Source organism: Haematobia irritans, chromosome 2 (genome assembly GCF_050003625.1).
Source record: "Haematobia irritans isolate KBUSLIRL chromosome 2, ASM5000362v1, whole genome shotgun sequence".
NCBI classification, from domain to species: domain Eukaryota; kingdom Metazoa; phylum Arthropoda; class Insecta; order Diptera; family Muscidae; genus Haematobia; species Haematobia irritans.
In genome coordinates this window covers 21,738,974-21,762,528 of record NC_134398.1, presented here as the reverse complement: position 1 = coordinate 21,762,528, position 23,555 = coordinate 21,738,974, and the positions used below count along the sequence as shown (strand labels likewise).

At 33.7% G+C, this 23,555-nt stretch overlaps 1 protein-coding gene across 1 annotated transcript in view; it reads right to left on the bottom strand.

Annotated features, from left to right (window-relative positions):
- Positions 1–6,522: 6,522 nt before the first annotated feature.
- The window catches only part of LOC142223673 (thrombospondin type-1 domain-containing protein 4-like), an 80,211-nt gene continuing 63,178 nt past the window's right edge, over positions 6,523–23,555 (bottom strand). Inside the window, exons 4-9 of the mRNA XM_075293523.1 lie at positions 12,849–13,047; positions 12,621–12,775; positions 11,908–12,562; positions 11,395–11,846; positions 8,404–8,554; positions 6,523–8,302 (exon numbers count right to left, since the gene is read on the bottom strand). Of these exons, the coding sequence (XP_075149638.1) occupies positions 7,896–8,302; positions 8,404–8,554; positions 11,395–11,846; positions 11,908–12,562; positions 12,621–12,775; positions 12,849–13,047 (2,019 nt within the window). The 3' untranslated portion in view covers positions 6,523–7,895. The remainder of the gene's footprint in view (positions 8,303–8,403; positions 8,555–11,394; positions 11,847–11,907; positions 12,563–12,620; positions 12,776–12,848; positions 13,048–23,555) is intronic.

Below are 23,555 nucleotides of genomic sequence, written 5' to 3'. Positions count from 1 at the left end.
TTATTTAAAATTTTTATTTCCATAGAAAATGTTTTCAAACTTTTATTTCTATAGAAAAATTTGTCAAAACTTTATTTCTATAGAAAATTTTGTCAAACTTTTCTTGCTATAGAAAATTTTGTAACAATTTTATTTCTATAAAAAAAAAATTGTCAAAATTTTATTTCTATAGAAAATTTTGTCAAAAATGTATTCTTGTATTGTTTCAAAATTTGATTTCTATTGAAGATTTTGTCAAAAGTTGATTTCTATTGAAGATTTTGTGGAAATTTTATTTCTATAGAAAATTTTGTCAAAATTATTTTTATAGCAAAGTTTCTCAAAATTGTCTATAGAAAATGTCAAAATTTTATTTCTATAGAAAATTTTTGTTAAAATTTTATTTCTATAGAAAATTTTTGTTAAAATTTTATTTCTATAGAAAATTTTGTTAAAATTTTATTTCTATAGAAAATTTTGTCAAAATATTTTTCTATAGAATATTTTGTCAATTTTTTTTTCTATGGAAAATGTTGTCAAAATTTTATTTCTTTAGAAAAAAATTGTGAACATTTTATTTCTATAGAAAATTTTATCCAAAATGGTTTCTTTAGAAATTTTGTCCAAATTTAATTTCTAAGAACATTTTTTGAAAATTTTATGTGTATAGAAAATTTTGTCAAGATCTTGTTTCTATAGAAAATTTTGTCAACATTTTATTTCTATAGAATATTTTGTCAATTTGTTTTTTTCTATAGAGAATTTTGTCAAAATTTTATTTCTATAGAAAATTTTGTCAAAATTTTATTTTTATGGAAAATTTTGTCAAAATTTTATTTCTATAGAAAATTTTGTAAAAATTTTATTTCTATAGAAAATGTCAAACTTTTATTTCTATAGAAAATTTTTGTTAAAATTTTATGTCTATAGAAAATTTTTGTTAGAATTTTATTTCTATAGAAAATTTTGTTAAAATTTTTTTTCAATAGAAAATTTTGTCAAAATATTTTTCTATAGAAAATTTTGTCATTTTTTTTTTCAATGGAAAATGTTGTCAAAATTTTATTTCTTTAGAAAAAAATTGTGATCATTTTATTTCTATAGCAAATTTTGTCCAAAAATGTTATCTTTAGCAATTTTGTCCAAATTTTATTTCTAAGAAAATTTTTTTAAAATTTTATGTGTATAGAAAATTTTATCAAGTTCTTGTTTCTATAGCAAATTTTGTCAAAATTTTATTTCTAAAGAATATTTTATCAATTTGTTTTTTCTATAGAGAATTTTGTCAACATTTTATTTCTATGGAAAATTTTGCCAACATTTTATTTCTATAGAAAGTTTTATCAAAATTTTATTTCTTTAGAAAATTTTCTCAAAATTTTATGTCTATAAAAAATTTTGTCTAAATTTTATTTCTATAGAAAATTTCGTCGAAATTTTTATACTATAGTAAATTTTTTCATAATTGCCAGTAGAATTATTTAATAAAACTTTATCTTATATATATTTTTTCAATTTTGTTTCTATTAATTAAAAATCTTAAATTCTTTATAATTAAAATTATTTAGCCAATTGTCCCACTTTACTGTCATACTTCACATATAAGTGGGGGGTCAAATGCACAAAGTGATTAAATACTTAAACTCTATGCAACACCCTTCCTCAATAATGGCAATCAATCGAAGTATTTCAACATTCATCGATAACGTCATCGATAACGTCCAACTAACTTGAAAGATAACAAAAAAACAAAACCTATCATCAAAACATTAAATAAACACTAAAACCAATTAACACGCATTACCAATTATTGAAAATCGAAAAGTACAAAAGAAACCATCCATATTGCAAGCACCACTTAGTGCAGAATGTGTTTCTGGGCGGGATGGGGGAAATGAATGGCAAATTGCTTGGGCAAAAAAAAAAAAAAAAACAAATGAAAGTGCAATTGCGCCTAGTATGACGGATGATATTAAATGAAATGAAAAGTAATTTTAAGAGCTATACTATGGACTTCGGCTCGACAAAAAAACATATCGCCGGCCAATAACAAATTTAGGTTAAGACCACCCTGATGGTAATAAAACAAACAGCAAAACATTTTTAAACGTTTTAATATAAATTAAAATTTTTTATTATTATTTTTTTTTTTTGTATGTTACAACAGCTAATCTATAATTTTTGCCAACAAATGGCTATAAAACGTTTTGGAACTATGATTCATTTTTTTACAAGAAATATATAATTAAGTTATATATATGGTCGCCATATTTCCGACAAAAACATTTTGCGGTTAATCATAAATCAAAGCTGTTATTCATATTCAATTCAAATAAATCATTTTAATTTGGCTCGATTTTGTAATATAGCATATTGACTTACCAGACTAAATACAAATAAAAATTGCAATAAATACGTGATGATTACTAGTATATATAGCTTATAAGTATGACAAATACATATTATTAAATTAATGAAAAATCGTGGCGGTGTTTTGTGAAATATATTAAATGCAATAGGATCTATCCCTAGGTGGGTATAAAAAAATATGATTTTTACAAGAAATCACTAAGTCAGAAATGGGAAACGATAGAGGGTAAGTCAGAGATTAATTCAGGCATGGATTGTAAATGAAATTAAAAAAATATTAAAAAAAAATTTCGAGGAATATCTGTAACAAAATTCGAATTTTATAAATTTTCGATTTTATTAAACTCATTTTTAGAAATATAGAAATAAAATTTTGACAAAATTTTCTATAGAAATAAAAGTTTGACAAAATGTTGTATCAAAATAAAATTTTGACAAAATTTTCTATAAAATAAACTTTAAACAAAAATTTCTATAAAACAAAATTTTGACAAACTTTTCTATAGAAATAAAATTTTGAGCAAATTGTCTATAGAAATAAAATTTTGACAAAATTTTCTATAGGAATGAAATTTTGACAAAATTTTATATAGAAATAAAATTTTGACAAAATTTCCTATAGAAATAAAATTTTGACAAAATTTTCTATAGAAATAATATTTTGACAAAATTTTCTATAGAAATAAAATTTTGAGCAAATTGTCTATAGATTTATATTTTGACAAAATTTTCTATAGAAATAACATTTTGACCAAATTTTCTATTGAAATAAACTTTTGCACAAATTTCTATAGAAATTAAATTTTTGACAAAGTTTTCTATAGAAATAAAATTTTGACAAAACTTTCTATAGAAATAAAATTTTGAGCATATTGTCTATAGAAATAAAATTTTCACAACATTTTCTATAGAAATAACATTTTGACGAAATTTTCTATAGAAATAAAATTTTGACAAAATTTTCTATAGAAATAAAATGTTGACAAAATTTTCTATAGAAATAAAATTTTGACAAAATTTCCTATAGAAATAAACTTTTGACAAAATTTTCTATAGAAATAAAATTTTGACAAAATTTTCTATAGAAATAAAATTTTGACAAAATTTTCTATAGAAATAAAATTTTGACAAAATTTTCTATAGAAATAAAATTTTGACAAAATTTCCTACAGAAATAAAATTTTGACAAAATTTTCTATTAAAATAAAATTTTGACAAAATTTTCTATAGAAATATAATGTTGACAAAATTTTCTATAGAAATAACATTTTGACAAATTTTTCTATGGGAATGAAATTTTGACAAAATTTTCTATAGAAATAAAATGTTGACAAAGTTTTCTATAGAAATAAAATTTTGACAAAATTTTCTATAGAAATAAAATTTTGACAAAATTTTCGGTAGACATAAATTTTTGACAAATTTTTGTATAGAAATAAAATTTTGACACAATTTTCTATAGAAATTAAATTTTGACAAAATTTTCTATAGAAATAAAATTTTGACAATTTTTTTATTTATTTTCTACAGAAATAAAATTTTGACAAAATTTTCTATAGAAATAAAATTTTGAGCAAATTGTCTATAGAAATAAAATTTTGACAAAATTTTCTATAGAAATAAAATTTTGACAAAATTTTCTATAGAAATAAAATTTTGCCAAAATTTCCTACAGAAATAAAATTTTGACAAAATTTGCTATAGAAATAAAATTTTGACAAAATTTTCTATAGAAATAAAATTTTGACAAAATTTTCTATAGAAATAAAATTTTGACAAAATTGCCTATAGAAATAAAAATTTTGACAAAATTTCCTATAGAAATAAAATTTTGACAAAATTTTCTATAGAATTAAAATTTTAACAAAATTCTCTATAGAAATAAAATTTGGCAAAATTTTCTATAGAAATAAAATTTTGACAAAATTTTCTATAGAAATAAAATTTTTACAAAATTTTCTATAGAAATAAAATTTTGACACAATTTTCTATAGATATGAAATTTTAACAAAATTTTATATAGAAATAAAATTTTTACAAAATTTTCTACAGAAATAAAATTTTGACAAAATTGTGTATAGAAATAAAATTTTGACAAAATTTTCTATGGGAATGAAATTTTGACAAAATTTCCTATAGAAATAAAATTTTGACAAAATTTCCTATAGAAATAAAATTTTGACAAAATTTTCTATAGAAATAAACTTTTCATAAAATTTTGTATAGAAATAAAATTTTGACAACATTTTCTATAGAAATAAAATTTTGACAAAATTTTATTTATTTATTTTCTACAGAAATAAAATTTTGACAAAATTTTCTATAGAAATAAAATTTTGAGCAAATTGTCTATAGAAATAAAATTTTGACAAAATTTTCTATAGAAATAAAATTTTGACAAAATTTTCTATAGAAATAAAATTTTGCCAAAATTTCCTACAGAAATAAAATTTTGACAAAATTTGCTATAGAAATAAAATTTTGACAAAATTTTCTATAGAAACAAAATTTTGACAAAATTTTCTATAGAAATAAAATTTTGACAAAATTTCCAATAAAAATAAGCTTTTGAAAAAATTTTCTGTAGAAATAAAATTTTGACAAAATTTCCAATAAAAATAAACTTTTGAAAAAATGTTCTATAGAAATAAAATTTTGACAACATTTTCTATAGGAATGAAATTTGACAAAATTTGCTATAGAAGTAAAATTTTGACATTTTTTTTATTATTTTCTACAGAAATAAAATTTTGACAAAATTTTCTATAGAAATGAAATTTTGACAAAATTTTCTATAGAAATAAAATTATGACAACATTTTCTATAGAAATAAAATTTTGACAAAATTTTCTATTGAAAAATCTTACTCACGCACACTCACGCACGATATTGTTTGGTAGGCCTCACGCTCACGCACACTCACGAAAAGAAAATTTGCACTCACGCACACTCACGCACGAAAATGTCGTGACTCACGAAAAATACCGTGACTCACGAAAAATATCGTGACTCACGAAAAATGTCGTGACTAACGAACAATTTTTTAAGTAATTTACCTTAGCGACGTGTCTGAAAACTTGAGCATAATTAAAATCGAGAGCGTTATTACACTCTTAACATCGCAGGTGTTACTAAAATTGCAAATGAATTTAACTCTTAAGCGTTTTATGTTGGTGAGCGGGATTATTTTCGTGAGCGTAAATCTTTACTCACGCACACTCACGAAGATAATATTTTCGTGACTCACGCTCACACACGACATTTTGGTTTGCTAATCACGCTCACACACACTCACGCCATTGCCTTGAGCGTGACTCACGACTCACGCGTGAGTCACGAAAAATTTCGTGAGTCACGACAATTTCGTGTCACGTGCACACCTCTACTTGGCACTAGTAGTTGTTATTGACGTAGCTATTACAAATGAGCCATATCGGACCACTTTTACGTATAGCCCCCATGTAAACCGACCCCCAGATTTGACTTGCGGGGCATCTTAGAAGAGCAAATTTCATCCGATCCGGTTGAAATCCGGTACGTGGTGTTATTATATGGTTTCTAACAACCATGCGAAAATTGGTTTAAATCGGTCCATAATTATATATAGACCGCATATAAACCGATTCCCAGATTTGACCTCCGGAGCATCTTGAAGGAGCAAATTTTATACGCTCCGGTTGAAATTCGGTACGTGGTGTTGATATATGACCTCTAACATCCATGCAAAAATTGGTCCATATCAGTCCATAATTATATATAGCCCCCATATAAACCGATTCCCAGAGCCTTTTGGAGGAGTAAATTTTATCCGATGCGGTTGAAATTTGGTACGTTGTGCAAGGATATGCCCACTAACAACCATGCCAAAATTAGTCCATATCGGTCTATAGTTATATATGGCCCCCAGATAAACCGATCTGTTCATAATTATATATAGTCCCCAAATGAAACGAACCCCTTATTTCACTTCTGGCTCTCCAATTGCTATGCAACAGTTTATATCGGTTTGTAACTATTAATACACCCATGTTCCGATATCCACTTCAATTCCACTTCCACTATTCACGTCAAATCCACGAACGTGAAAATTTGGTGTTCTTAATTCCACGCTCTTTTTTGAACTTTTCTGTAACCAACCAACCACCCAATAATTCACTAAGACGGAAATCAAAATAAGTGGAATCAATAGAATTATTATAATTTATTATTTTTGTAATTAAAAATGACGCAGTTTTAATAAAACTCATGTATTAAATATAAAACATTTCACATTTTTTACGCGAGTACTTTTTTTAAACGGAAATACACCCATCTTGGACATAAGACTTTTGAAAGTGAATTGATTTCACGAAAATTCCGGTGAAAGTGGATTGTAGGACACGAACATCGTGGAATTGATTCACATTCACCTGGAAGTGGATTTGGAAACATGGGCAATAGACTCCCCTATATATACCGATCAAGAACTGAATTATATAGGTATTTAATCGGCGTTTTTTTGCCCCCTGTGGACTAACTTACAATTTAGAAGAGTTTTAAGATTCCTTGCCATCGACAAGTATTACCACAGCCCAAGTAATTCGATTGTGGATGACAGTCTCTAGTAGAAGTTTCTACGCAATCCTTGGTGGAGGGTACATAAGATTCGGCCTTGCCGAACTCACGGCCGTATATACTTGTTGACTCAGGCTTTTACAAAATCGAGAATTTTTCCCGAATTCAGTGTACTGCAAAATTTGTTAAAGACTTTTTATGTTAGCCTGATACCGAAACAGGCGATTTTAGTTAATTTACCATTAATTATTTTATTCGAGTTTTATGGACAAAGAAGATTAAACAACTTTATCAACAGAGTCATTGAAAAGAAACGCCAGATACAAGTCTATAGAAGCCTGGCCGTTCATTCGTCCGAACGGAAACATGTACAGTCAGGCGTATACTGATTTGTAACTGGTGTTTCCTTTTCAATGACTTCGTGGATCAAGTTCTTCAATCTTCTTTGTCCATAAAGCTTGAATAACAATTAATTGTTTGTTAAAGACTTTCTCGAAATATAAACAAAAAACATTTTGTCAAAATTACTGTACCAAGAAAACTGATATCCGTTCAAAACTGTATACACGAAAGGTACTAAATCATTCGCTGTGGTTTTACGGTACTGCCCAGGGTGAACAAGTACTGAAAAAAGTACTATAGTATTCACTTCTACATCCCTGTGTTGGACACGGGCATTATCGTACGGATAAACTTATAATATGTACGCCGCATAATGCGGATGTAGAAATTCGAAACACTTGTCTTCTCAACAATTTTGACCGCTGTTTTATTATTCGCAATAACTCCAAAGAAACCATACAAAAAAAACGTCAATTTGTTATATACAAAATGTATGTTTGTCATATACATTTAATATAACACTTGGTCTTGAACTCACCCCAGATCAAAAAAAAAAAACTATGAAGTCAAATTCCCCAAAACCCAAATTAAATTCAAACTCCTCTTCAAACCCACTCTTCCCCATACTCCTTGCTTCTTATGGTATTATCCTAATAGTAACCATGGCACGTTAGACAACAATATTTCTTATAATAATCGACCTTACACAAACGCTCACGATTAATACGTTTACAATTATTCAATTCTTCGCGACAATTTTGCAAAACTTTTGGCGCCGAAGCTATCACTATTTTCTCATTGCCTCCCGATAGATCTTGGTAAATGTATTCATCAATGCCAGCATCATCTGCATCAGCATCGACATCGGCAGTTGTCTCCACCAATTCATCGCCTTCATATTCATATTCGTAACGTTCAATTCCATCACCAAGTCCTTGCAATGAATCGGCTGCTGCTGCTGCATTACCTTTTGTATGAACTGCAATGGCATTATCGGCGCCATTGGCGGCAGCTGATGGTGTTAGAGATGCCGCATTATGAGCTGCTACTCTTAATTCTGTAAAAGTTGCGAAAACCATGAACAAATCGAGAAGAAAATCACAAGCATTATTAGGTACTTCCATAAATGGCTTATTTTAATGGAAGACATTTCTTTACCTTCGCAATTGGCCATATTGCATGTGCCATAGACGGGTTCACGTTCCAGATATTTACATTTATTCGATTCGGTCATTTCCTTAAGTTTCCAATCGAATTCGAGACATTTGGCATAGCGACGTTGGACGCCTTCACCGCAGGAACGCGAACACTGAAAGAAGAGATGAAGAATATGGATAAGAGAATAATGAAAAATGTAAACCAATGAAGAAATATTGAAACACAATCATAGAGAAAGTCGGCAGGTGATAACATTTTACGTGAAGTTCTTATGGGGAAAAACATAACAGAAAATTACGAAGGCTAGGGGAAATTCGATTATGGGATCCAAAGTTAGCCTTGTATACAAATATCTGTGGGTTCAATCTCAGTTTCGACCGAACGATTGAAAGTTCTCCAGCGGAGGTTTATGACTCCGCAGTAATGCTGCTGACATTTATGAATGTATTAAAGCTTCTAAACACCATTCGGACTCTGTTATTGAAGGAAGCATGGAATCAGGCATGGAAAGGTTAAAGACACGATCGAAATTCCTTATGGACACATCCAAATTAATAAATAAGAGATGCGAGAATCAGTGGGAACACTAGGTCCATAAAGTGGATTTTCAGGATCGAATGAAGTCGATGAGATCGAAGACACATACCAGCAAGGGGAATTGTGCAAGATCCCACCCATTAACATATCACTCTGGGCTGGAGAATGAAGGGAATTCCGCAAACGGGTTTGGTCGTCTTCGCAAGCTGGCGATTTTGTCCCAAAAAGGCTAAAAAGATGCGATGGAGCGAGATTCCCAATGAAAGATCCGATTTGATAGATAGAAGACGAAAAATTCTACGAGAACATCAGACTCATCAAGAATATTTCCAGAGAATGAAATTACGCAGACGATTTTGATCGTTGTCGGCAAATATTAGCAACTATGTCCCAAAAAGGGGTAAAATATGATAGATAAGAGACCTGAATGAAAGGAATTACGCAGCTCCTTTTGGTCGTCATCGAAAAATGTTTGAAAACCGACGATTCTATCCCAAAAATGGGTAAAAGATGCCATCGAGCGACCAAGACACTTCCGAATTGACCACAAATAGAGACGAGATTCTGAGAGAACACTAGACCGATGGAGAGAATTTTCGGGATCGTGAGAGGTCAACGGGACCGTAACAACACACCAGCTATAGAAGTGTTACAGGAAACGAAGAGAGCCCAATCCTGGAGACATACAACTTTGTATGATTATCTGAATCTTCTGGAACCCCTAACGAAAGCATAACATAACAATTGTTTTGTTTTTCGGCATCCAACTTTCTTTCGGCATCCAACTTTCTGAAGACTTCCCGAAAATTGATCGTTGTAATATAAGGTTAACTCTAGCCTATCGCTCCTTCATATAAGACAGTGCCACTATTGTCAAAAGACAAGACGAAGGCGATTAAGGGTGTAAGGAAGTTTATTGCAATTAACCTAAACGGTGCGTCAGCACTGATTCTAATCCAAATTGGAGAAAGTGGTGTGGGACGCTTGGATCGTATCTTCAATGTGCCTTTGAAGGGAAGGTGATTCCAGTACTGAACCCCGAAAAAACAGCACACCTTCGAGGCTTTTAGTATCTGTTGGAACAACTCTGGAAGAAAATTTACTGTCCAGATTCTCAGATAACTTAGTTGGACGTTAGAATGATTTTAGCTCAGATAAAAGAGTTACTCTGGAATATACACAGAATTTTGTTTCGGAGGCCCGAGCGAAAATTTATACTAAACTCCGGTTAATATGGGTCAATGGTCAATGGGTGCGAAAAAAATTTCAGGGAAAGACTAGGCCCTCGAGTTCCCTCTCTGCGTACGTCTCTGGCGCCACCATTGTTAACTGTGAGAAAATGGGGAATGACCCATTGTACATTGTACTTGTCCACACCATTTGAACGAGGAATGCTTCCATGTCTCGATCTTCCGAACCACCATTTGATCAATCCTCTACAACTCTCCTTCTGAACTTGTATTTACCTTTTAAAGTTGCTTCGGGTACGCGTTAAGGATTATGGTTTAGGATAAAACACCGTTTAGCCTGGGGGAAAAGATTTATGCCAAACTCTATACACTTGGAGACTACTTTGACCAGAGCAATTTTCAGTTTTCTGCTCTGACAACCAGTTCCTCATTAGTAAATATTTCTGGTCTCCACAACCATGGAAATCATAAATGTTTGTACGATAACACGTAGGTTAAATGTAAGCTTTATACCTAAGGACATATGATGCGATTCCTCATCGTTTATCGATTATGCGAATACTTTTTGGGCTTCGAGTATCATATGCACCCAGAAGCGAAACCTAAAAACATCGCAGAGTAGTGTGCTGCGGGTAGGTGAGGAAGCGTGGTTCTCTCCTGAACCACCAGCACCTGATAAAGTTTATTAAGGTAAACCACATGTATATTTTGGAGGGTATCAATCCCATCATGTTCAATTTCAGGAAGAACCTGAAATCAATAATACATCTGATAGGAATAAATCCGCCGCGCAGAGAATAATGGACAGAACACAATCAGATCGGTTTCATCTCTTGGTACTCCAATAGCTGCAGTTAATTTCTAACATAGGCCATCTACGATCAACATGCGGAACGTGGTCATATCGAGTCAGATCATCAACAGATCTCTGGTAGAAAGCTTTTCTGGCGGTAAGGAACAATCTTTGGGTATTGAACTGCGACAGTGAGTCTCTGCAATACTCCCCTCGACCATCACCATTTGAAAACTTAGATCATCTCTTTTAGAAGATCGATAGGAATAAATCAAGCTTGCAGAGAATAATCGAGAAAGCCCAAACAAATCAGTCTCATCTCTAAGAACTCCAACAACTACATTTAATTTCTCACATGGGGCCTCTCAGGTCAACATCCAAAACGTGGAATATGCCTAAAATCTTCTTCCAGTAACAAAATTGTTGAGTCTAAAGTCAGTACTTTTCGTTCTCTTCTCTCCACGAACTTACCTCCGACCATTCTGAATAATGCCATTTGGGTCCACAGAAGACATTATCTTTTGTTGCACATATCGTGGCCTCAATTGGTTTTGTCTTTGGATCACATTGCTTTATATCCACCACGAAGCCCTCCACAACGCACAATACCATACGAGTACGTCGACGATTCATACAATCACCAGCACATTTACTCCACTCTGAGGCAAACCACATACCACGACGACATGTCTTTGAATGACTTGTACAGGATCGTTTGGCTTCAGGTTGAGTGACAGGATCACAAGGATCGACATAAGGAGCAGTGCGATCGCAATGAATGGTACGATGTTCATAACTATAGATGCAATCACGAGAGCATTGTTTATTCCAATCGGACATAAGCCAAACGCCAGCTTTATCCTCGCGATAATTACGTTTAAGGGATGTTGAGATACTTGTGTTCGAATGGGTATGGCGTTTACCTGAAATATATATGAGGAATTGTTGAGTTCAAGTTGAGAGTTCTTATTTTTCTGAACTTACTCATAATATTTCTAATTGTCGTAGGGGATCCTATTACCCGAGCATACATTTGACTGGACTTTTCCACATTACGGGTATAGAGTTTGGGTTTCTTACAATTGCATCTTTCCTTTGCAGCCGGTTTGATATCGGAACATTTACGCTCCTCCACCTGGACATGGGTTCCATTGATATTCTCCTGATAGCATAGAACCTCACGATGTTTATAACCCTCCGTAGATCCTGAACTACATTCACAATCGCCAAAATCTCCTTGCTTCCAATAGGCGGGACACAAGCCATGACTACAAAGATAGATGGTGGGCAAGAAAGTTTCCTTTTCCAAATTGGCACAACGTTTGGGCGAGTAATAACGTTTCACCGTTTCCTTACTATCAGTTTCACGGGTACATCTGAATATGGGAGATTGTTTGCCAGGCCCACAGGTACGACTACAGGGACCAAAACCCAAAAGTTCCCAAGCATATTTCCTTTTACGTCGTTCTCTTGCTCGTGCTTCATAAGGAGTCTTTACGGAGTTCTCGTCGATTTCATCCAATGGCTGACCCAATTCATTCCATTGACTTTGTATTTCCTCAGGTTCGGTTATAGTGGCCGATGGCACTGGCAGCATATAGGAATATTGGATACCAGGATTTAATTCGCTAACCAAAAGCTAAGGCAAAAAGGATTATTAAAGGATTTTAGGAGACGCAAGACCCCCGCGAACCTACCATTAAAACTATGGGACTGTTTAAAGGACCCTTGGCCTTGATCATACCGGCCTCTTTGTTGTAGTCAAAAGTATCATCGTTGTATTCGAAAAAACCACCCTCCGAAGGACGATTATTACCATTTACTATATATTTATCATCTTTGGTCTTCAAAGCTGTGGGGAGAACAAATAAACAGAGAAATTTATTAATGGAATCGCTCATATTCCTATTCATCTGTCAACTTACCTATAAGATTATTACTTTTGGCCATTGCATGTATGGTCAAATTCATGGCCCCAGCTGGTATGGTGGTTATATAATTATAACCATTGGACAATTTGGTCTGTGAGAAGATCTCATTGACCTTTTGACATAGCACTGAACCACATCTCTCTTCTGTGTCCTTAGTGGTGGAGGGTCTTATGGCACCAGTGCTGTGGACCGCCTGAAAATCCAAGAAAAAAATTATCACACAAATGAAACCACAAATGAAGTGATAAAATTCCCCACTTTAGTACAAGAATGTAAACTCACCACTATTATGAAAATCCAAATTCTCCACATTTTTCTCAAAATTCGTTCGATAGAAATTAGATATTCGTTTTATTCGAAAAATAAATGACTACAATTGGCTTCTTTCTTAAAGCGACATTGTCTCTTTCATAATTTCGAATTTCTCTTTAAGTCTCTTTTCTGAAACAACGAGAACAGTGATTTCTTAAACCTTTACATTTAGGCTAAGTCCAAAAACCATACATTTTTATCCATAATCAAGGTAATTCTGTTACTTGGTATCCCATAAACACTACGCGATCCGAAAGAGTGACACATTAGAGAAAGGAAAATAAATAATACTCGCAAATCTTTTGCAGAGATATATACTCGGAAATTATTCAACCGATTTTGCTTCAAAAGCACAAATTTGCAATAGACTCAAGTTTAGACTTTATCTCATCGATTTATTCTCTGATTGGTATTCCAAAAAATATTGGGATTTGTGGCTTATGTGCCGTACAGACTAAAAGTTTATCAGGATGATCCAGATGTTGGCCACATTACAAGTTATGTTCAACGGTATAATCTGTATTGCTGCTTGTTAATGTGATCGATAATACATTTATCGATTATTAAGTCATCGCCGACAATTCGTAGCGATTGGCCACACTGTAAGATTCTTTACAAACACAGACATTCCGTATGGAAAAACTTATAGTCTGGACGGCGCATTAGAAACAGAGAATGAAGACGCTGAGTGGCGCCGCCCATTTTTTAGCCGGTCGATAAACAGTTAAGTCAGCTCATATCCCTCCAACCATTCAATATACATTCTACAAAAGCTGAAAATGCTTCCAATTTTCCCATTTTCTGTGGCTACAATGTTCATTCTACCGAAAAAAATATTTCATTGGAGTAAAACTAACGGGTTTTTGTTAAGTTTACTTTTGGCGTTATTTAATTCAGGTGAATCGACTTATCGTGGCTACATTTAGCCGGCAATAAACCATAGAAACCAGAGAATGAAGCCGACCCATTTTTGTCGGCGGCGGCTGACACTAAAGTTTTACCTCCGGCGGCGGCGGCTTGACGGCTAAGCCGATGTAAATTTGTCCATTCGGCGGCACACAATCATCCATTATAAAATCAATTTGAAGTTATTCGAATGGTAATGAGATTAGTTGTACAACTAATCTTACAATCAAATTTACATTTAGTTAAAATTCTCTGAGCTAAATATTTGCAAAAATGTTATAGCAGTTTGAAATTGATTGATTGTGGATGAAAGGTTCAACATTTTGGCAAAAATACTACAATTATTATTATATTTTTCTGTTTTAAATCGATATTTTTGATTAATTGGCGGCTTATTTTGAGTCGAGATGAGTCGACATATTCGGCGGCGGCGTCGACTGGCAAAAAAAATGTTCTATAGAAATAACATTTTGACACAATTCCCTGTAGAAAAGGAAATTTGACAAAATTTCCTAGGAAATGAAATTTTGACAAAATTTCCTATAGAAATGAAATTTTGGCAAAACTTTCTAAAGAAAAGAATTCTTGACAAAAATTTCTATAGAAATGAAATTTTAACAAAATTTCCTATAGAAATGGAATTTTGACAAAAATTTCCTATGGAAACCAAATATTGACAAAATTTTCTATAGAAATTAAATTTTCTCAATTTTTGTCAAAATTTCATCTCAATAAGAAATATTTCCTATAGAAAAAATAAATTTTGACAAAATTTCCTATAGAAATGAAATTTTGACAAAATTTCCTACTATGATGTCCCTTAGTTCGAATTTGGGACCTACAATTGGCATTGATTTAGATTTCAATGAAGTATTTGCTAGTAGAGGGAGAGATCTCAATATAGCGCATATTAACTGTCAGAGCATTAACCCTTCTAATACATCTGTCAAATTTGATGAACTTAAGGACTTAGTCCTTAATTCTCATGTGAGTGTACTTGGTTTGACCGAGACTTGGCTCAAGCCTCATATTTCGAATAGGTCGGTTTCAATACCTGACTATACTTTTTGCAGAAATGACAGACCGTCTCGTCGTGGGGGAGGTGTTGGGATTTATATATCGAATTCGTTGAAATTCAAGACAGTTTATTTGGGCGACATGTATGGTATGTGTGAATCGATATTCGTTGAGATCACTTGTGGTAATAGTATAATTCTTGTTGGGGTGGTTTACTTGCCGCATGGGAATTTTGATGTTATTGAGGATCAGTTGGGGGACCTTGTAATGACGTATGAGCAGGTAATAGTTATGGGCGATTTTAACATGAACCTGTTTAATATTAGTACTGCGTCTGGTGTTAGGTCAGTTTGTAGTAGATTGGGACTATCTATTGTCCATAACTCGATTCCGACACACTGGGACCCCTCCCACAATTCTACATCCTTGTTGGATTTTTTTCTTATAAGCGATGTTAACAAATTGTTATTCACTGGCCAGACTTCTGTTCCATCTCTATCTCACCATGCCCTGATTTTTGCATCATTTGCGTATTCTTTTTCACGGACATTTACATGCATTGAGTACAGGAATTATGATGCTATCAGTATTGAGGGTTTAAAGTCTTACATATATGATTTTGATTTTACGTATTGTTACGTTTTTATATTTAGGCGTTTTTAATTACCCGACAATTAAAACACAGTTCTTCTAAATAACGACAATCTACAATTTATTTACTATGACTTCACACTTTACAATTCGTTCACACTGAAGTTATTCGTTTGACGCTTTAATTAAGACTGACTCGTTAGCAGCATGCGAGCGCTTTTATATATGACGGTGTGGCAATACGAGAACATTCTGGTAGCACCACAATATTCTGGCAACGCCAGAACATTCTTAGACAATGCTAGAAGGATCTACGACCATTAAGTTATTCGTCTGGTGGCTGCCAAACACATACACACTCACATAGATATATGCTCGCATTACTACAACAACAATGACAATAGACAATGAGATGAGAATGCAGAATAACAAAGCAAAGGGGTTGCTATTCTATGAGAGAGTAAGAACTAACATTTCGGTAAGCAAACAAAAGAACATAAAAGAAATTCAGGAAAATACTAGAAAATGAATAGATGATTCCAACAAGTGATAGCGAAGTTTTATCGTTACAATTTGAAATTTTAAATTAACGGAAACTAATTTAAATAAACTTATATCTATAATTATCAAATTCGTAACACTGCCTCCCGCTTAAGCCTGTTCGTCCCGAACAGGCACAGAACCTGTTCCGTAAGGAGCCAATCGTTCCAGATGTACAACTTTCATCTTTGATCTAGGGCTGTCGTCCTTCTGAATCCGGTATACAACATCATTGATCTTCTTGATGACTTTGTATGGGCCTTCCCACTGTGTTTGCAGTTTAGGACACAATCCTTTCTTTCGTTGCGGGTTAAATAGCAGAACCAATTCTTCTTCTTGGAAGCCCTCAGTATTTACAGCACGATCGTATCTCGCCTTCATTCTGTTGCTGACCATTCTTATTTTGTTGCGCACTGATTCGTGAACTTCACCGAAAGTGTTTGGGATGTCGTTTCTGTTTTCTTCCATGGCGAGCTCATTAGGTTTAGCGCCGAATATCAGATCTCCAGGCAACTTCAACTCAGTTCCGAATAGAACATTGGCCGGTGTTCGCGAGGTGGAATCATGAATGGCAGATCTATACGACAGCAAAAACTTTGGTATATGCTCGTCCCAGTCCCTCTGGCCGTTGTCCACTACTTTTCGAAGATGTTCCTCCAGAGTGCGATTAAACCTTTCTACCATGCCATCGGATTGTGGATGTAATGGTGTAGTCCTCGTTTTCTTGATACCAAGGGATTCACACATCTCTTTGAATATGGCCGATTCAAAATTTCTTCCCTGGTCTGAGTGAATCTCGGACGGCACACCGTAGCGACATATCCAGTTTTTGTTGACCACATCCACAATCGTTTTTGCCTCTTGGTTTGGAATTGCATACACCTCCGGCCATTTGCTGAAGTAATCCATGACCACAAGGACATAACGGTTTCCAGAATCACTTACTGGGAAAGGGCCTGCCACGTCCATTGCTATTCTTTCAAACGGGGCTCCTGGTCTATATTCTTGCATAGGACCTCGACATTTCCTTGTTGGACCTTTCGCCTTCATGCACTTCTCGCAATTGGCTACCCATTCAGCAATTGATTTCTGGCATCCAACCCAGTAGAATCGTTGCTTCACTTTCTCGGCGGTTTTGGTTATTCCCAGATGACCTCCACTGGGACCATTATGGAACTCCGCCAAAACATCTCTTATTTTGGAATCTGGAACGATGATCAAATTTCGGCTGCTCTTGCCATCTTCGCTTTCCCATTTACGTTGCAGGGATCCATTGACTAGAACTAAACTATCCCATTGAGCCCAGTATGCTTTCATAAGTGGACTTTCGGCTGCGATGTCTTTCTTGCTGGGTTTCTTATTTTCTTGTTTTGCCGAAATAATTTTTCTCAGAATGGGATCTTTATGTTGCTCTGTTGACCAGTCTGTGCCAGATTCGATGTGTAACTGTCTGACATTTACAACTGTCTCCTTTGGTTCAGCCTTCGAGTAGCGTCTGCTTTCTACATTGCAATGCCGTCGTGTCAAGGCTTGATCAATAACTTGTTTGCCAGCTTTTCTATTATCCGCAAAATTTGAATTTGAGTCGCTTGGCTTTGTGGTCGCCTTCTTCTGATTATTGTTTAATGGAGATGGCGAGATTGACCCCGACGTTTTACGCCACGCTTTACATTCCCGGGAAAGATGTCCAGCCTTATCACAGTTATAGCATTTCATTCTAGATTTATTTGCTTGCTGCTTCATTTCTTGCATTATCTGCTTTAGAGCCTCTTTTACCAATTCAATGACCGATTTCGATTCTTCACACTCGGTCTCTACTCTGCGTACTTTGTGAATTTGAGGCCGTGCCAGCAATCTCGCAGTCTCTTGTACAAGTGCAAATGTTACTGTTTCTGTGAATGTAGCTTTTTGTGCGGCATATGTTGCACATTTTATCTCAGGGTCTCGAATGCCATTCACAAAGGTCTCAATTTTGATGCGGTCCACAAGTGGGTGACTCTCTCCTGGGTATGTCAGTAGCACCAACCGCTCAACTTCTGTTGCAAAGTCTTGTAGAGTCTCGTTTGATTTCTGGACTCTACCTCTTAATTCCATTCTAGAGATGTCTTGCTTGTGCTCTCCACCATACTTGCGTTGAAGCGCCGCTATTACTTCATTATAGTTATTTCTAGAAGCAGCGGGAATGCTTTGTATCACATCAGCAGCATTGCCCTTTAATGCCAATAGAAGTTCAATTGCTTTATCATCGTCATTCCACAAATTTCTAGAAGCAACCATTTCGAATTGGAATTTGAAGACATCAAATGACGTTGAGCCATCGAAAACAGGAGTTTTGATTTTTGAGCCCTCAATGACGCGCACTGGACCACCTTTAATTTCCAGCTCTGACATTTTTTTCTCGATGTGCAGAAACTTCTCATCATGAACCATAATTTTCTCATCCACAGAAAGAACTTTCTTATCCAATTCCACAATTTGATTTTCTATATGGTCCACACGTTTTTCCATGCCTTCAGAAATTTGTTGTAGTTTTTCATTGAGAATTCTAGAATTTTCGTCGAATTTTTCTTCCAATTTTCTTGAACTTGCTTCCATTTGTAGGGCATTTTCTTTCAGCAATTTTCTAGAAGTTTCTTCCATTTTTCTAGAATTTTCTTCCATTTTTCTAGAATTTTCTTCCATTTTTCTAGAATACTCATCCATGATTTTTCTAGAGTTTTCCTCCATCATTTTGCTCAAAACACTGAGCATTGATGTGTAATCCACAACACTCGAAGCCACAGACGGAGTTTCTATACTGCTGGTATTGACGAGTATTGATTCATCAATGTCTTCCTTATAATCAAACTCATGCGTCGCAATGTCAATATTACGCCGTTCAAACTCTTCCAGTAGACGCTTTTGAAGCTGGGCCTTATTGCCTGTTGTCGGCAGCTCCAGTTTGCTCAACTCCTTTTTTAGGTCTTCCACTCGAAGCTCATTAAACTTCATTGTAGATTTTTTTTCGTTATTTCACTTCCGACACCAATTGTTACGTTTTTATATTTAGGCGTTTTTAATTACCCGACAATTAAAACACAGTTCTTCTAAATAACGACAATCTACAATTTATTTACTATGACTTCACACTTTACAATTCGTTCACACTGAAGTTATTCGTTTGACGCTTTAATTAAGACTGACTCGTTAGCAGCATGCGAGCGCTTTTATATATGACGGTGTGGCAATACGAGAACATTCTGGTAGCACCACAATATTCTGGCAACGCCAGAACATTCTTAGACAATGCTAGAAGGATCTACGACCATTAAGTTATTCGTCTGGTGGCTGCCAAACACATACACACTCACATAGATATATGCTCGCATTACTACAACAACAATGACAATAGACAATGAGATGAGAATGCAGAATAACAAAGCAAAGGGGTTGCTATTCTATGAGAGAGTAAGAACTAACATTTCGGTAAGCAAACAAAAGAACATAAAAGAAATTCAGGAAAATACTAGAAAATGAATAGATGATTCCAACAAGTGATAGCGAAGTTTTATCGTTACAATTTGAAATTTTAAATTAACGGAAACTAATTTAAATAAACTTATATCTATAATTATCAAATTCGTAACAGTATTTTTACTTCACCAATGATGTTAATGAGAAGCTTCACGTTTTGAATTCCTTATTGAAAGTCCTTTTTGAACATGTTCCTACTGTTAGTTTTCGAGTTAGCGCAAAAGGTGACCCGTGGATGAAGAAAAGAGAGGTAGTAATTGCTAGACGTGAGCGTGACGCTGCCTATCGTGCATTTCGCAATGAACCTTCTTTGGAGAATAGGGCATATTTCTGTAGGAAGAGAAATAAGGCTAAGTCTTTAATTAGGAAGTATAGGATGCGTCATCATCGAGATCTTTTTAATAGGGCAAATCAGAAAGAGATTTGGAAAATCTTTAATAGTAGATGTTCGGAGGACAGGAATGGTTGCTTAGGTGAAGTGGATGTTGATGAGATTAACAGGGCGTTTGTTGTAAATGGTGGAGCTGGAAGTATTGGTATTGATTTTGATATGACTTATATGGATGACTCGGGTGGCACTTTTTCATTCGACTGTATTGAAATGTCTGATTTATATATGGCTTTGGCTAGCGTGAAATCTGATGCGATTGGAACAGATGGGATTCCATTGAAATTTATAAAGATAGTTTTTCCCTACATCTCAGGTCACATTCTGCACCTTTGTAACTCCATTATAATGACTTCTACCTATCCTGATGATTGGAAACTATTGCGGATTGTTCCGGTGCCTAAAAGGGGCAAGTCATTTGTATGTGACAACCTCCGCCCAATAAGTATCCTCCCATCTCTCTCCAAGGTAACGGAATATATACTCAAAACTCAAATAGTTGAACGTGTTTTTTCAAGTGGAGTTCTCGGTGAGCATCAATATGCCTACAGAAAGGATTACAATACAGCTGCAATGCTGTTAACAATGACGGAGTATGTCAGGGAGAGGCTGAATGCTGGCGATGATTGTGTTATGGTGTCCTTGGATTTGTCAAAGGCTTTTGACCGTCTGAATCATTCAATGTTAGTAAGGAAGCTGCATACGAAATATGGTTTTACGTCATCTGCATGTAAGATGGTTTGGTCATACTTAGTGAAAAGGTCTCAGTTTGTGCGTATGGGTGACCGTGATTCATATGTGGCAGATCTGTCTTGTGGTGTGCCCCAGGGCTCTGTGTTGGGACCACTGTTTTTCATAATGTTTGTTGATGACTGTGTGGATTGCCTAGATTTGAACGTGGTCTGACCCTACTTATATGCAGATGACGTTCAGCTGATCTTTACTGGCTTTAGGGGAATTTCACTTGTTCTTGAGTCAGGGATTAATGATAATTTGCGGTCTCTTTCTGAGTGGTTGACGGACAATGGCTTTGTTCCCAATCCGGACAAGACTAAGGCGGTTATGTTCCGTACCGGTCATCGTTTGTTTTCATATCCGAGGATTCATATGTGTGGTACTAATATTGAATTCGTTGACAGTACTAAGTGCCTAGGGGTGATGATTGATGATTGTTTGAACTTTAGTCACCATATTGATTATGTTTCCTCCAGGGTCACATTGGGACTTAGGAAATTGTACTGTTGTGGACTGAATTTGCCTCTTCCGGTGAGACATATGATGGGTTTTGCGTTCCTAATGACTCAGGTGAACTACTGCCTTGAATTGGTATCATGCACTCAACACTATAATAGAGACAGGATCAGGCTTATCGTCAATAGAATAGTGCGTTTTGTATACGGTCTTCGTAGGTTTGATCATGTCAGTGACTATGTTAGAGAATTCCTTGGATGTAATTTTGAACAATATGTTTCATTGCGTAAACTGATTTTTTTCTATAAGGCTATTCAGAGATCGTCACCCGCAGATTTACTCTCGAAATTTATTTTCTCCCATTCTGTTAGGAACCCACAGATTAACATACCTCAGATTTCCTGTTCTACATTCGAGAGATCGTACATAGTGTCCGTTGCTAGAATTTGGAATTCTCTCCCGTTAACACTGAGGTGCTTCAACTTTACTGTTTACCAATTTAAGCAATTCCTGTTACAGAGGTTTTTGAATGAATGATTTATATAATAAATTAATTAATAAAAATGTCTGTCATTGCCAATGGTAGTTATCCTTATTTTCTGGAATAAGTATTGGTGGATATTATTTGAACCTTTAGCCATATTTTTATTTTTATTTTTTATTTTTATTATTTGCTTTATTTTTGCTTATTTGGTTTGCACTTATATATTCTACACTTTTTCTAAAAATTCATTCATATTGTTATTTAATTAAATGATAAATTTACTTTAGATTTTATATAATTAATTAGTTATAGAGGCAATGCGCTATTATTGGCCTTTCTGGCTTATTGTATTGTCGTAAATAAAAATAAATAAAAAAATAAAAATAATAATGAGACTTTGACAAAATTTCCTTTAGAAATGAAATTTTGACAAAATTTTCTAATGAAAAGAATTCTTGACAAAATTTCCCATAGTGAAAAATTTTTTTTGACAAAATTTCCGATAGAAATTAAAATTTTGACAACAATTTGACAAAAAAGAAATGAAATTTCGACAAAATTTCCCATTGAAGTGAAATTTTGACAAAATTTCCTATAAAAATGAAAGTTTGACAAAATTTCCCATTGAAGTGAAATTTTGACAAATTTTGCTATAGAAATGAAATTTTTATAAAATTTCTTATAGAAATGAAATTTTGATAAAATTTCTTATAGAAATGAAATTTTGACACAATATCCTATAGAAATGAAATTTTTACAAAACTTAAAAAAAATGAAATTTTGACAAAATTTCTTATAGAAATGAAATTGAAGGGTACGAGAGAAAGAAGACAATATTTACGACAATATTCTTTTTCAGTGTATACAAAAAATCAATTAAATAGCCATCCTTCTATATATACATTTGTTTTACGAGTAATACGGTGTTCTCCCCAAGCATGTTTTGGGGTTTGAAATGTTTTCCCTTTATAAGCACTTCAAAACGAGTCGTTTTCGCCATACTAAAAAACAAGTTAAAAACACAAGTTTTTCTCCAAAACACGTCAATTTTAGAATGTGAACCCACCTAATTTGTAATATACCCGAATAACATTCCCTATTCAAAATATATGTCAAAATATTGAAATAAGTTTCATAGAAAAAAAGAATAAACAAAGGCTTTTAAGAACATGGACATGTGAAAATAACATAAAAAATGCTTTCCCTTTGCGCTCGCGGTAATTATTTGGACATAGGTTGCATATATGTGAATTTCGAGTAAATGTGAATTTCTATTTTCCATGGTAACTGTCAAACTAAAACATCTCAACCCGGTGTGAACGGTGAAATGTTTTGGAAAAACGAATGAGGAAAACGAGTCGGTGGGAACATAGCATAATATATTTTACCAAAACATTTTAATATATAATTTCTCCACTCCCCCCTTATTTCTTCTCACATCGATAATTTAAGCATTTTTCCGCATTCAAATTATGTCGTGTTTGTGTGTAATATAAGACGAACATTTACAATCAAATTAATCAAAATCATTTACCAACGAATTTATTTTATTTGACAGTTAATGGCTGTCAAAGTGACAACATCACAATCAACCGCCACTACCAACTAACCAACAAACAGTGACAAACGACAACAACAATCGTCAAGAAATGAATGAAATCAAATCTATGCTGTAAGATGTCATCGGCAATTACAAAATGTCACCAACCTAAGAAAAACAAACTGATAAACACACCACGATCACACTGGAGTAGAGTGC